The sequence below is a fragment of the Tachypleus tridentatus genome, chromosome 7 (genome assembly GCF_004210375.1).
Source record: "Tachypleus tridentatus isolate NWPU-2018 chromosome 7, ASM421037v1, whole genome shotgun sequence".
Classification (NCBI taxonomy): domain Eukaryota; kingdom Metazoa; phylum Arthropoda; class Merostomata; order Xiphosura; family Limulidae; genus Tachypleus; species Tachypleus tridentatus.
This window is the reverse complement of record NC_134831.1, coordinates 24,515,708-24,529,483: the sequence shown is the minus strand read 5'-3', so window position 1 is coordinate 24,529,483 and position 13,776 is coordinate 24,515,708. Positions and strand designations below refer to the sequence as shown.

Here is a 13,776-nt window from a genome sequence, read left to right as displayed (position 1 = left end):
TTACAGAAGAACCATGTAATAGGTATCATAGCCCTACTTTTTATTTCTTTACAACTGATAATGTCATTAAAAAACTAGAGCAAAATTACTAACCACCATACAGACTTTGATCCCTGATTTATAAATTATTCCACTATAATGTGAAAAACAAACCTATTGAATGATCTATTTTTAAATTAAGCACAAAGCTACAATGGGCTATCTGTGCTCTGTCCCCCACAGGTATTGAAACCTGGTTTCTATAGGTGTGAGTCTGCAGATGTATTTCTGTGCCACTGGAGGGCAACCAATCAGAATAATAATAAAAGACTATTAAATATCAAGCAATCAGGGAAGAAAAAAAAAAAGAAAATCATATTAAAGAGGCCAATATTTGCATGTGAATGTAACACATCTCCACTAAACAATAATCCCAATTTTGACACCAAAAAAACTTAAATACTGTCTATATATCTGCTTGGTGCCTGCATGAAAGTGTCTTTGTACCAAATCCCATGAAGTTGGTTAGCATATGAACAGTTCATAAAAACCTTAAACTGTACTTTCTTTGCTGAAAAATTGAACAAGAAGACAAAAATGTTTTCTCTCTATGACCTGCAAAGAGCATCTTTGCACCAAATTCCATGCAAAATGGTTATAAAAGGCTAAATAAATGACCAAAACCCCTAAAATTATAGGTTTAATTAACCTTTTGACTCCCCTCCTAAACAAAAAGATAAAAATGTGCATATTCCACACTTTTGTGTGTGTATGTATGTATGGGGCCTGTATTAATATATTTTTGTACCAACCTTGATGTACACTGATCAAAATATGGCAGAGTAATTGTCCAATAACCCTAAAATTATGCTTTTTGTGACATTTGACCCTCCTGTAGTCAATAAAAATGGGCAAGCTCACCATTTTTGTTTGTCAATATGTGGGGCTTGCAGAAAAATATTTGTACCAACTCCAAGGTACATTAATCAAAATATGGTTGAGTAATTGACCAGAACCCAAAATTATGCTTTTTGTCAGCTAATGTTTTAGGTTTGTGAAAATTTATATGTGTGCAGTAAATACAACTGCACAGGAGCCCAAAATGTATATTTTAAGGGTGGTTTGATATTTAACCCCATGAAGTCCTTCAGAAAATTTAATTTAAAAATACGGCAAAAAAGTATGGGCACATTGGACCAATTTCAAGTGAACTTGCCAAGAAATTAATGGTTAATGGAAAAGTGTTTTGAAGAAGAAGAAACAAAAGAAAAACAGTACATATCTCTATAGAAACATAAATAGGTATACAAATCAAGTAAAAAGAGTAACAAAATGAAACTGGTACCATATATACTATACTATCAGAATAGCAAAGTCAAAAATGGTATTAGGTGTGCTGCTCAAGCAATCACGGTAACAAATGATGAAAATGGTACTTGAAATACAACCCAAGCAATGAAAACCATTAAAAATACTACTCAAATACTCAGTGGCTTAGAGGGAAGATGATACAAGATATTCTACTTAAGTAGTTAGAATACTTCATGACTAATCAGTAAAAAGAAAATGGTACTAGTTATTTCACTCAAACAATAAGAGTGACAAAAAGAAATGAGCACTAGGAATACCACTCAAGCAACCAGAGTAAGAAAATAGAAAATGGTATTAGATATACTAATAAAGCAACCAAAGTCACAAAAAAAAGGAAATATTACTAGACATACAACTCAAGCATTTAAAGTAACAAAAAAACAGTACAAGATATTCTACTCAAGTAATACAAGTCCCACAATTGAAACTGTTATTAAACATGCTAATAAAACAACCTGAATAAAAACAAAAAATAGTATTAGATATACAACTCAATTAGAGTGAAACAAGAGGGAATCTTAAATAACTTTGGCACTTGGAATTCTTTGAGGCAAGAATATAGTAAATTAATCTATAAGACCTTCTTCCTCTTTTGTTGTTAGCTATATTTTGATGCAGTAGTACAGTTATGAATCAAATGATGATGGGCACACATACCTGATTCAATTTCATTACTCATCAGGATCTCCATCAGCCTGCCTTAAAACTGAAATTTTAGGCAGGATTAGAGTAGTTTAGTCTATGAGATCTTGGGTCTGGTTAAATACATCAATAAAAAGTGTTTGAGCTCCTAAGTCCAAAACTGTAATTAGATCCCAAATTGGTCAAGAAACGATGGAGCTATGGGTTCAAAGTTTGTACTTGTGAAAAGAAAACAACAAAAACTCACAACCCCTCTATGAGACATTATGTTCAGGCTATATAAAAAAAATGGTAATAGACATACTACCCAAAGAGAGTAACAAAAATGAAAATTGTACCACGCATATTACTCATGCATTCATAGTAACAAAACAAACAGATATTCCACTCAAGATATTGGAGTCAAAAAAAAAGAAAAAGGTACTAAACATACAACTTGAGTAAACAGAGTAACAAAACAGAAAATACCTCTCAATATACTACTCATGCAATCTGAATATTAAAATCAGAAAATGGTGTTAAAAGATATTTTAGTTGGAATTTGTAACACAATATCAAATAAAACAGATAAAAGTTAATGAGAGATTCTACAGTGAGATAAAGAATGCAACTGTTAATGAGGTTATAATCCTGGGAAATTTTAATTTTAGGTATATGTAAATTCCTAAATCTATATGCAAAAACGGCTCGTTTGGGTTGAGAAAATATTTTACATAGAAAAGCGAACTAATTTAGATTCCTAAATTAAAAAAACATAGGTTTAAGAAGTCAATATAAAACAAAAATGGGATACCCCATAACTCAAATTTTGGGTGTTATATCGGGAAATGTTTCGGTCAGATCATAAGGAAGACAGGTTTGTTTGTTTTTAATTATTCAGAATGGATTTCTTCAACAATTGAATAGAAAATCTAATTGGGACAGATTTACTGTTAACTTTTTATAAACAAATGGTTGTTAGGATATGGCTGAATTTATGAGTGCAAATAATTAATGTTCACTTATATTTCATGTTCTACTGCATGTGGAAATAAGGAATAATGAGATTTTGGCTCAAAGTTTAAAAAACAAAATTGAAAAGTAGTGATAATAATTACCTACTGTGTATTGGGCAACTGAATTACTGTTGGAGATACTGATTGAACATGGAAAAATATCATCAATGAATTCTTAAATATTAAAAATAAACATATTCCCTACAGAACAAAAAAAGGTTATTGCATGTAAAACTCTGAAATGATACACAAAAAGTGTAAAGAGTAAAATTAAGGAAAAGTATTATGAATATAAGAAGTTTAAACTAACAGGAATGATTAAAAAATTTGGAGGATTTTAGAAAACCAAGAGATGTAGTCAAATGAGAAATCAGGAAATCAAAAAAGTATATGAAACAAAGAGTAACTAAAAATGTAAAAATTAATGGTAGGGGCTTCTTCAAATACATTAAGGGTAAGTGAAATGTTAGGACAGCAGTAGAGCCTTTAGGAGATGAAAAAAGAAAACTAATATCTGATGATCATGAGATGGCAATGTTATTAAATTCTACTTTTTCTTCAATTTTTACTAAGAAATATTTAAAAAATATTCTTTATTCTGAACAGCTGTTAGATGTAAACAAAAGTGAACAAGATAATTACATCACTTCTCAGTTTATTCAGGAGAGCTTGAGAAGTATAAATAATGATAAAACTCCTAGACCAGATAATATATATACTCAAAGGTTTTGAAAGTGGTTAAGGGCTGGATGTGTGTGCCAGTTGCTACTGTATTTTTCTTAATCCTTGAACAGTACCAGAAGATTGGAAGTTGAATAATGTTACTCCACTTTTAATGAAAAGTGATGAATACGGTCCCATTGATTATAGGCCTATTAGAATTTCATCACTGGTAGGAAAAGGTTTTGAAAGTTTTATAAAGGATGCTTCACAAAGTCACTTAATAACATTAAACATTTTGTTGGATAGTCAGCATAATAACACTAGGAAAAATTTAGCATTACTAATTTTTTTTACATTTTTTGAACAGGTTAATACTTAAGTAGATGAGGATACAAGTGTGGAAGTTATTTTTTTGGATTTTCAGAAAGCACTTGACAAGGTGACACAAAGATAGCATCTCAGAAAAAAAATGTGAGGAATAGGTTGGCTTATCGAATAGAAAATAAGAAGAAAGCAAAGAATTGTTATAAATGGAGTTCAATCAAATTGGATTAATATCACAAGAGAAGTACTTCAGAGCTCAGCTTTACAGCCTTTGCTCATTCTGAATTACATCAATAATGCAGATGATATCAAAGTCTTGGGTATGTTGGCTGTGAAGAGGAAAATGCTGCTTTATAAGAGGATTTAGATTGTTTGGTAAATTGTGTGAATAAATGGCAGATATGTTTTTATTATAACAAATCCAAGGTAATGTATGTAAGGTTATCAAAATTTGAATTGTGAATATAATTTTGGTGAGAACAGCATTAACAGAAAGATATTTTGGTGCTCTATTTCATTAGTCTAAGGCTGTTGTTAGTGGTAGAGCAAATAGAATTTTAGGTTGCATCTACAAAAATATTGAATACAAGCCTATAGAGATTTTATTGTAATTATATAGATCATTGATTAGGCCTCAATTTGAGCATATGTTCAGTAGAAAACCCACTAAATTGATGGAAAGAGTTCAAGAGAGGATCACTAGGATGATACTTGAAATGGTAAGGTTAAGATATTTTGTTTTCCCTTCAAACAAAAAGAGTTAGATGGGATCTGACTGAGATTTTTAAAAGTGTAAAGAGAATTGAGTGTTGATGCACCATCTTTCTCATATATTTAATGAAAATAGAAAGACTAGAGGACACAAATATAAATTATGCAGGAGAGAAGTCATTTCCAGTTATGATAGCTTTAATTTTCTAACAGGGTGATTGACCTTTGGAACAGACTGCCTTCAGGTGTTGTAGATGTAGTTAATTTAAGGGAATTTAAGGAAAAGTTTGATAAATATTTGAATGACAATGCCATATCTAAGGTTGCCAGCATTTAGTTTAATTTAGTGGATAGGATGGCCAGGTTGAATCAAAGTTCCCTTGTTTTTCAATGTTATTTTATGTTATATTACTGAAAAAATTAAAGTATTGAAAAATGAAATAGTATTACTGATCAAGAAAGAATTCAAAGTAACAAAAAGGAAAATGGTACAAAATATACTGCTCAATCAACCAATGAGAAAAATGAAAATTGTACCACATGTACTACTTAAGCATTCAGAGTAACAAATAAAGAAAGTGATACCAGGCATTCTGCACAAGCAACCAGAATAAAAAGACACAAAATGATACTAACTTTTATACTCAAATAATCAAAGTAGCAAAGATATAATAAGCAAGCAATCAGAGTAACAATAAAACAAGTGGTACCAAATATACAATTCAAGCAGCCAAAACTGCAAAAAAGAATATGGTACTCAATATACTACTCAATTAATCAGAATAAGCAAAAGGAAAAAGGTACCAGACATACTACTCAAATAATAAGCTTGAGAAAAAAAATGGTATTAAACATAAAACTCATTCAACTGAAGTAACAACAATAAATAAAATGGTACTACATATGTTACTCATATGATAACTGATATATAATATATAATGATAATAAAAGAAAAAATAACAGGGTGACTTACGTTTCATGAAAAGTATATTGAAAACATAAGTTGTTGTTTGTATTTAGGTGCAAAGATATATAATGGACTATTTATGCTCTGTCCACCATGACTATAGAAACCTAGTTTCTAGCATTAGAAGTCTGTAGACGTACCACTGTGCCACTGGGGGTCTGAAAACATAGGAAAACCTAGCTAATATTAAATATTTAAATTTTTGATATTATTCATCCAGAAATTAAGGAAGAAGCTATGTGGGATATGGACTAATTATGATAAGACAAAATACCAAACCATTATTTGTAACCCTAATGAAAGGCATCAAACCTGAAAATGTTTATTCATTAGGCAGAGAAGGTTGAGTTTGTTATCCAAAGAATCTAACACAGTGACTTACCTGTCCAACAAGCTTAGGATTCTCAGTACATGTTATATCATACTGTCTTATATCACCATGAGTCCAGTTACTAAAGTAGAGAAAACGATCATCCAGTGATAACAGTATATCAGTTATGAGACCTAAGAAAAAAAAAAAAGTTAAGATCTGTAGAAGTACAATATGATAAGAAACCTAGTATTTTCCATAAGGTAAATAAATATTTTTTAAGAAACTTAATATAAGAACTAACTGTAACCAAAATATAATTAGTTATAAGTCAAACAATTACTTGCCAAATAATCTCCTGAGATATAAATTATTCCTTATGTGTCACTTACAACTCACAAAAACAAGTGCTAGAGAACTGCTATTGCTATAACAGCTTTCACTCTCACATGAGGGAGCTTTGGTGAAGAATATATAAATCAAATTATAAAAATTTATAATTTAAATGAAACTGACTTGAAAATTGCAATTAAAATAACAATATTCTAAAATTTTCTATGTAATGCTTGACTTAAAATTTAAAAATAAGGTGAGTAAAATCTAAAAGTTTGCTACTATACAGCATTTATTTTAAAAACAAACCTTTGTAGATCTCATTAATATTGGAACGGGTTGACATTTGCTGATGATGTTAAAAATTTCTGTTTACATGAGATCTGAGTCTCATGCTATCAGTAATAAAACAAGTTTAACATGTCTAGCTTTCTGTTTCATTCTGATGTTGAAGTTAGGCATTAATTAATAGCATGTAATGATTTTTTTTGTTAAATCAGAAAATTGTTTTAACTCTTAGCCATGAGTGTGATATTGATGTTTACTGTTTTATAGTTTAGTTAAAATGGCACTACAAGAAAAACAATTTTACTGAAACATTCAGTTCTCACAACATCTTAAATTTTAGTTTTTACAAATAACATTACTAACCAGGCATTGAAGGAAGTAGCCAGTTCTCTACGGTTTTAGATGGTACATGAATTACTTTCTCAACATTCCACAGTTCATCCTGAAAATATTTATACACAAATATTTTTGACATTTCAATGCAAGATTAATTTTTGTAATATAATTAAACTAATTATACAATACAGTTATGTGAATAAAGCATTTTCTATTAACCATTTACATGTTCCAGACCTAAGCCATCATAAGATTTCTAAGTTTTGATCTGAATTAATGATGTGTTTATTTAAAACTCTTTTCATTTGTTACAATAATCAATTAGTTTTGATTGCATTATCCTTAAGTGACTGTCTGAAATTGATACTGTTGCCATACTGTGGTGAGATAATAAGTGCACATTTTGCACACAACATGCAAGAAAAGAGGAGAGAGTGAGCACATAAATGACTAATCCTTACTTGTAATAATTAGTTAACAGAGCAAAATGCAAAGTACTGGGACAACAGACCTTGGGAGAGGAACACCACATTTTACCACCACCTTCCATTCCACTTTAATAGCTTGCAATTCCTGTGTTTGGCAATAACCAGGCTAATATATGGTATCAGTTGTTAAAACACTTGCAGCTGACAGAATAGATTAGCATATCACTAGTAATTAATACAGTTCCAAGTACAGAGATATTTCAGAGTCAGTTTTGCTTGTTCCACAGATGTTCTCAAATGCATTACACATGCTCAATGGCACACAGTGCAAGTTATTTGTGTTAAGTTACTGCTGGATATAGTAACATCAGACATATTACATTTTTAACATTAGGGGTAATGCTAAAACATTCAATAAAGTTAATCCTAAAGTCTTGTAGCAAATATACTTTATTATAAACCACTTCATCAGCAAAGCTATTCACACAGTAGCAACTGTTAACCTAATAAATTACCTATGTAAATAGCATCTAACATTTATTTGCCCAAATCACCAACTGATATATATATCCTTTTATAGTGTAGCAGCATCTTCTGTCAGCCAGCAGTGTTCTAATTTACTTTTTAGCCAAATGGAGCTTCAAGGTTTTTATAATGTCATGTCACATTAAATTAACATTAGTAGTTAAAAAACAATATTCTGAGAAGTAAGAGTTGTGAAGTAAAATAAGCTGACTGATTGCACGTTAGTCCAGTATCATTCTTGGAGAGGTATAATGTCATTTTTATAAAAACATACAAAGGAGGAAATTGACTCATTAAATAGATTGGACTTTTAAATTACTTTCACCTGATAACTTATAAGAACCTGCCTACCAAACAAGAACATTACTGTACTGGTGTCAGAGTGGTATGTTGTTTTTGGTTAAAGTAAAATAGTTTCTAATATAATTCAGATGAATTTCAACTACAAAGATGGGAACTATAAGGTCAAAAAACAAAAGTAAATTATTAATCGAGATGATAAAATTATTAAGAGAAGATAAAGAGGAGTGGGACAAAAAATTCAAATAAAGATCAAGAAAAGTGAGAAAGAGTATGACAGGAACTTATGAAAATAATTAAAAGAAAGAGATGTACTTTTAATGAATAATTAAAATCTAAAATAAATATTATTGAAATCAAAACTGATCAGGCTATAGGAGACTTACAGAAGTATTGTGACAACAAGTCTGAAGAAATGCAGAAGGATATCAAAGAAGAACAGAGAGGCTGAAATGAAAAACTGAAGTATAGCAAGGCTGTATTGAAAAAAATTGACAAGGAAGACAAGAAAATATTATTGAAGAAAAAAAACACTAATGATAAAATAAAACATTTGGAAAATTAGTTATTAGATGTAAAACTAAACTAGTTGCAGCTTTTGCTGCATTAAGTAATTTTGGCCCATTGTTTCTCATAACATTTCTCCAATTCTAACAAGTCCATTGAGGATCGTTGATGGACTGCAACCTTTAAATCTTGACACAAATTTTCTGTTGGATTCAAGTAAGGATTCATTGTACTAGTCCAGAACATTCACTAACTTCTTTTGAAACCTTTCCAGTGTGGTTTTGGCTTTGTGTCATGCTGGAATGTGAATTTTCAACTCAGTTCTAGATTCTTAGCTGACTCAAGCACATTTTCATTTAGGTTCACTTGGACTTTGCACAATCTATCTTTCCTAACCCCTGCTGATGAGAAGCATCCTCATAATATGATGTTGCCATCACCAGGCTTGACAGTTATGATGCTATTGGCCAGATGATGTGTTGTGTTAGACTTGTACCAGAGGTAATACTCTGAATTTAGACTAAAAAGCTCAGTTTTGTCTTTGACCACAAATTCTTCTGTCACATGTCTGTAGTATCATTTACATACTTTGTCACATACTACGTATGAGATTTACAATGATTATATTTTTCATTGCTGACTTCTTTCTTGCCACTTTTCCATACAGACAAACTTGTTGTTAGGACCAGGATGTTGCCAATGTTTCAACACTGACTCCCATCTCAGACATGAATTTTGCAAATCTTTCAAAATGACTGTTGGCTTCACAGTCGTATCCATAACCAGTTTCCTGTTTGTCTGACTGCTTACATTAGAAGAGTGACCTGATCTGGATAGTGTCTGAGTGATATGAAGCACATTCCACTTCTTAATGATGGAATTCAACATACTCAAAGTGATAACCAATGACTTTGAAATTTTCTCATTACCCCTTGTGATCTGTACCTCTGTACAACTTCATCCCTGACTTGTTTCAAAAGCTCTGTCTTCATGTCATATCACCATGTGAGTTGTGGCATTTACTCTAAAGTCAAGTTAAACTACTTTGATTACACACAGACATAAACCATTACACTAATTTTATGACCTTTCAAACTAATCTTTTGTTCCTGTACAGATTTATGGTTGCTGTAGCAGAGAGGTTGAATAGTTATGCAATTCAGAATATTCTAATTTTCTTTGAAAATCTAACTTACATAATATCAGTGTTTCTTCAGCCATCTCAATTTGGAGTAGATAGTGTAAATTCTAAATACAAAGTCCCATTGGAAAGTTTCATGACTGCAAACTCTGATTACATTAAAATTTGAAAACTTTGTAGGGGGAGGTAAACACTTTTGCAAGGCACCGTATTTGGCTTACACCTATTACCACTACTGCTGCATAACCTGTTACTGAAATATTTTTTTTAGAATACTACAGCCTTGACATTACCAAATACATATCCAGAATTTAGTTGGCCAGTTTAATATTGGTTGTATCAAGTTCAGTTTGAAATAATTTCCAAAATAAATTAGTGGAATAGTCAACAACAAATGATCCATCTTGCTACTCATTTAAAATGACAAAATTTGACAGCATTAAGTAACTTTCCAGTTAAAAGCTGTAACAACTATAATGTACTGGTAGCTGCTTTATCTAACAGGTTCAGAGTGTTACATCAGAAAGAAGTATCGAAAGGAAATATTTGGAACAGGGGTATGGATGGAAGAACAAGACTTAGTTGAATTTGCAGAAGATTTGGAGATTTTCCAGCTATTTTACTAGGATGCTTCTCATGAGACAATAGATTCCCTGCCATATGACTAACTTATAAACATCACAACAGAAAAATATGAGAATTAGGCTGAAGCAGAGTAGGTGTAAATCTCTGAGGGAAGCTCTGCAGTTTTCAAGAAAACTAGAATCCATTATGATTGCAGATACACAACTTAAGATGTTCTATCAAAGTTACAGGATACCAGATCAGTAATACTGAAACATCAACTCATAGCAATGATAACACGAAAAAAGTAAAATAATCAGTTAAATTAATAGTTACACAGAAGGAATGGAATAAACCAAAAGATAATAGGTGCTTCAAGTGTAAATGGAAAGGAAATATTGCAAGGAACTGCAGATTAAAGCTTGTAAAAAATAAAAACTTTTTTCTAAAGGATGCAAGAAAGATGAAAACTTTATACCTGTGGGAAACCTAGATGTTAAAGTGAAGATGGTGAAAAATTAACAGTTTTTAAGAAACCATACGGATGAACCTTCATGTGAACCAGACATCAGAAAACAAGAATTAGGTAGACTAATAATACAATATGTTTTCATTCAATTACTGACAATAACTTGTAACAGTGTACAACAAGTCAACAATAAAATCAATGTTTTTTTCTCAGAGTTAGAGATATTTTCTCACTACTAGTGTTTTAATAGCTTTTGACATTTATTGTTTAGTGATATGTAAACTTTCATTAAAATCTCTAAATATCCAAAACTTGTAGTATTTTACTTTTGTTACTGTTCATGTGCAAGGGTTCAATAAGTGTGCCATGTTTAAAATGATATACTGTAGGCTACTACTGTAAAGCAAAACAAATACTTAGGTTATTCATAAATAATTCATAGTTCTTAAGAAATCAAAATACATTTTGAAATGTTATGTTAAGGCTCAGTGTTTATGAATGCCTAAATATTATCTATATTAAAAATATTATGAAAAGAAGAATTGTGAAAGCTAGAATTGAACTTAACTACTGGTAACCTGAACCAATTGTATTTAGTTTTTATGATAAATAAATAATAAGAACTATTATTTCATAACATTAGAAGGAACATTTACCCCTCAAGACAGCTAATACTCACTTCGACCTGCTCAAATACTTATTGAATATACATGGTTATAAGAAGACCTCAACAGGATGTTTTTCTTTTTCATGCAGTATAATTTAAACTAATATGGCTCCAATAAAATCATTGTATAAAAAACCTAAAAAATGTATATAAACCATTACATTCCACACCTCATTTTTAAAAAATCTGAAAACATTTCCCGATAAAGCACATCCGACAAACCCTTCTGAAGCATCAGGATTGTGAAGAAATCGTATTTCTAGAGGCATCATTCCTTCAGTTCCCAAATCAATTTTCTGAATTTGTTTTCTTTCTTTCCAGTCCCAAACTGTCAAGCAAGTGCCATAATCTCCTGCATTTAAGTCGTTCAAATAAAATTTGAAAAATTAAAAAAAAAAATTATTTTCTTTGAAACTAAATAGCATAATGAAAAAGCAAAATTGTTTTACAAAATCTAACATTAGAAAAAAACTGTAAATTTATTTTAACATGATGATTTCACTGAGCAGATTGAAATTACTGTTATAAACTTTTATGTTATTAGTGATATATGCATTTTATTGTTCTAACTGAGTTAACATTACATATAATTTCTTGCTATACTTTATGTGATCAAGACATGTTCTGTATAATTTCCAAATCACATGATACTTTACTTGTTACAGCTATATTACATTTTCTTTGTTGTAAACTTTAAAAAATAATGAATTAAAACAAAACTTGGGATTTATGTTTGCAAAATAATAAACAGTTATTTTAAAACTTCTGGTCTTTACAAATTTGCACTGACAACATACTCGTACATATTTACTGAATAACATGTTCATGGAATAAATATTTTAGCAGCCATATTTTTACCTCGAGCAACGTCTTCCAAATGGAATCCCTTTTTAAAAGCATTTGGAGCTCCCCATGCTGAGCTTATCATCACATTATGTCGTGGTTGATACCAATAATCATAGCCAAATTCAGCGCAGTTTTCCTCTTGTTGCCATGTTCCTTTCACAAAGAACTCCTCTCCATGAAGTAGGATGAAAGATCCTATGGTTAAAAACAAAGTATGCTTCAAATTGTTATTATATGTAAATACTGACATACTGTATTAGATGAAAATCAAAATCTTGTTTTCTTTTTGAAACAAAAGTTGTTTGTTGTTTTGTTATGTAAAGGAGTGTTACTTAAAAATAAGAAATGAACCAATGATTTAGAACAGATGCATAAAGAACTATTTCTAAAAACTTCATTGATGTGTACTACAAACTTATTTGATGAAAACAGAATTTGAAACATATCTGCAAAAGTAAGTTTGTATAAAATGTACAGAGCACAGAGATCTGAACAACAGCAACCACAGATAAGGAGAAAATAAGTCTCAAGGGAAAGGTAAAATAAAGAGCAGGTGTCCAAAGAGTCAAAAGGAGCCTGAGTAGCTGTATTTAGGACTACAAAGAGGTTCAAATCAGGCACAGAAACAAGGCAAAGAAGCATATGGATAAGGAACTCTTGGAACAATGTGGAGAGAATGGGGAAGAAAAAACCTTTCAATAGTGCAAAAGGTGATAGACAAGGCAGCTCAATAACCAGCAATGGTGGAAATAGCCTATTCTTTTTCAAACAGTTAGTTAAAAAAAACTGAAGAGATAGTCAAGAAGAAGATTGGGACAGATGAACCAATGTCAAAATCATGTCACTTACACTTGAAGATTGACAAAATAGAAGAGTGAAAAGAATAATAAAGGAAAAATTAAAAGTCCACTTTAACAGGTTATGGATTGCATAAGTCCAAAACATGAAGATGGGGGAAAAGATCCCTTGATGAAAGAGTGATATGTGCAGTTGAAGCAAGAAAGAGGGTATGGATAACAGGGAAAGAAGGAGATTGGAAAACATATGGTAAAGAGAGGAAACCAGGGCTGAGCAAGCCATAGAGGTGCCACCAAGAGGACATAAAAAGAAATGTAATGATTCAAGGCCTGAATCCAAGATAAAAGACAGAGAGGTGCATAAGCATAAAGCAAAAGTTAAAACCAGTCCTGACTTAAAGCACTGACAGCAAAAGCTGAATGATGGGGAACAGGAGACCAGAAGAGGAAAAGTTTGGAAGTGAAAAGTAAAGACATCAATCAGTGTAATCTCCAATAGAGAGCAAACCCCCTGCAAACCTGACAATGAAGAGACCATAGGCATGACACAGTCTGGCTAAGAAAATTGGTCCACAATGATATTAATCTTATCCAGCATGTTATAGGCAACAAG

General features: G+C 31.2%; 1 protein-coding gene across 1 annotated transcript in view; it reads right to left on the bottom strand.

Annotated features, from left to right (window-relative positions):
• LOC143255321 (methanethiol oxidase) overlaps positions 1-13,776 on the bottom strand; it is a 60,534-nt gene that overhangs the window by 15,767 nt on the left and 30,991 nt on the right. The window contains exons 5-8 of the mRNA XM_076510790.1: positions 12,379-12,561; positions 11,691-11,872; positions 6,947-7,025; positions 6,035-6,156 (exon numbers count right to left, since the gene is read on the bottom strand). Coding sequence (XP_076366905.1) covers positions 6,035-6,156; positions 6,947-7,025; positions 11,691-11,872; positions 12,379-12,561 — 566 coding nt within the window. The remainder of the gene's footprint in view (positions 1-6,034; positions 6,157-6,946; positions 7,026-11,690; positions 11,873-12,378; positions 12,562-13,776) is intronic.